Raw genomic sequence first — 1077 nt, forward strand, 5'->3', positions numbered from 1 at the left:
CCGACTCTTGCCGCTTCTGGGCCAAGACTGGAGAGTGCAAGAAGAGGTGGGCTGGGCCCTGGGGGGGGGGCAGCCCAGCTGGGGAGCACCGCCGCGCAGCTGGTGCTGCCAGCTGCAGATGCGGGCAGGCGCCGCCACTGCATCCCTGATGACGGGCCCCTCGGGGTTCAGCACCCACCCTCGGCTTCCCCAGCGCTCTCTCCGCCCGCCTACCCTCGATGCCGCCTCCCACCCCACCTCTCTCAACGATGTTCCTCCCTGCTGCTGCAGCGCCGCCTACATGGCAGCCTACTGCCCCGCCGCCTGCCAGCTGTGCGACCAGGTGGTGATCGACGACACGGCCGGGCAGGTGAGGGCGGCGCGCATGCGGGGGGCCTTGCCTGGGCGCCTGCCGTGCTCACAGCAAGTGCGAGGTGCTTGCCAGGCAGCGCTGGCAGGCTCGTGTTGTGCCACACTGCTCCTGCGCATGCCCGTACCATGCAGTGCTGGGACCAGGATGAAGACTGCGGCTGGTTTGCCGAGAAGGGCTACTGCCTTGACACCTAGTGAGTGGGGCCACGCTTCCCCTGCTGTGCTGCCCTTGCGTGTGCTGGCAGTGACCACATGAGGGCCCACGCCCGCTCATGCGGGAGCGGCAGCATGCGGAAGCGGCGCTGCATCACCTCTCCCTGCACTCCTGGCACTCCCTCCGCCCTCCTCCCGCTCCTGCCCCATGCCTCCACACCCCGCGCGCGCCCCCACACCCCTGCCTCTCCCTCCCCTGCAGCGACAAGTGGATGGCCCGCAACTGCCGCGAGACGTGCAGCGTGTGCGAGGCGGAGTGCGCCGACGCCAACCTGCACTGCTCCGCCTGGGCCAAGGCCGGCGAGTGCAAGGCCTTGTGAGTGTGGGGCAGGTGGCTGCGGGTGGCTGGTGGCTGGCTGCGTGGGGCCCGGGCCTGGCCACACTGGGCCGCGGAGGCCGCCCCGTGACCTGTGCTGCCCTGGCCGCGCCATCTCTCTTGGTGCACGCAGTGCGAGGTGCATTGTGGCGTAATGCGCCCCTGCCTGCCACACACACTGCCGCCACAAGGGGGGG

The 1077-nt window shown here is 70.5% G+C and overlaps 1 protein-coding gene across 1 annotated transcript in view; it reads left to right on the forward strand.

Moving 5' to 3' along the window:
* Nucleotides 1-1077, forward strand: part of CHLNCDRAFT_143437 (hypothetical protein) — a gene marked incomplete at both ends in the record, with an annotated part of 7321 nt that overhangs the window by 5259 nt on the left and 985 nt on the right. The window contains 3 exons of the mRNA XM_005848961.1: nucleotides 271-349; nucleotides 484-545; nucleotides 767-880. Coding sequence (XP_005849023.1) covers nucleotides 271-349; nucleotides 484-545; nucleotides 767-880 — 255 coding nt within the window. The remainder of the gene's footprint in view (nucleotides 1-270; nucleotides 350-483; nucleotides 546-766; nucleotides 881-1077) is intronic.

The sequence above is a fragment of the Chlorella variabilis genome (assembly GCF_000147415.1).
Source record: "Chlorella variabilis unplaced genomic scaffold CHLNCscaffold_6, whole genome shotgun sequence".
NCBI classification, from domain to species: Eukaryota; Viridiplantae; Chlorophyta; class Trebouxiophyceae; order Chlorellales; family Chlorellaceae; genus Chlorella; species Chlorella variabilis.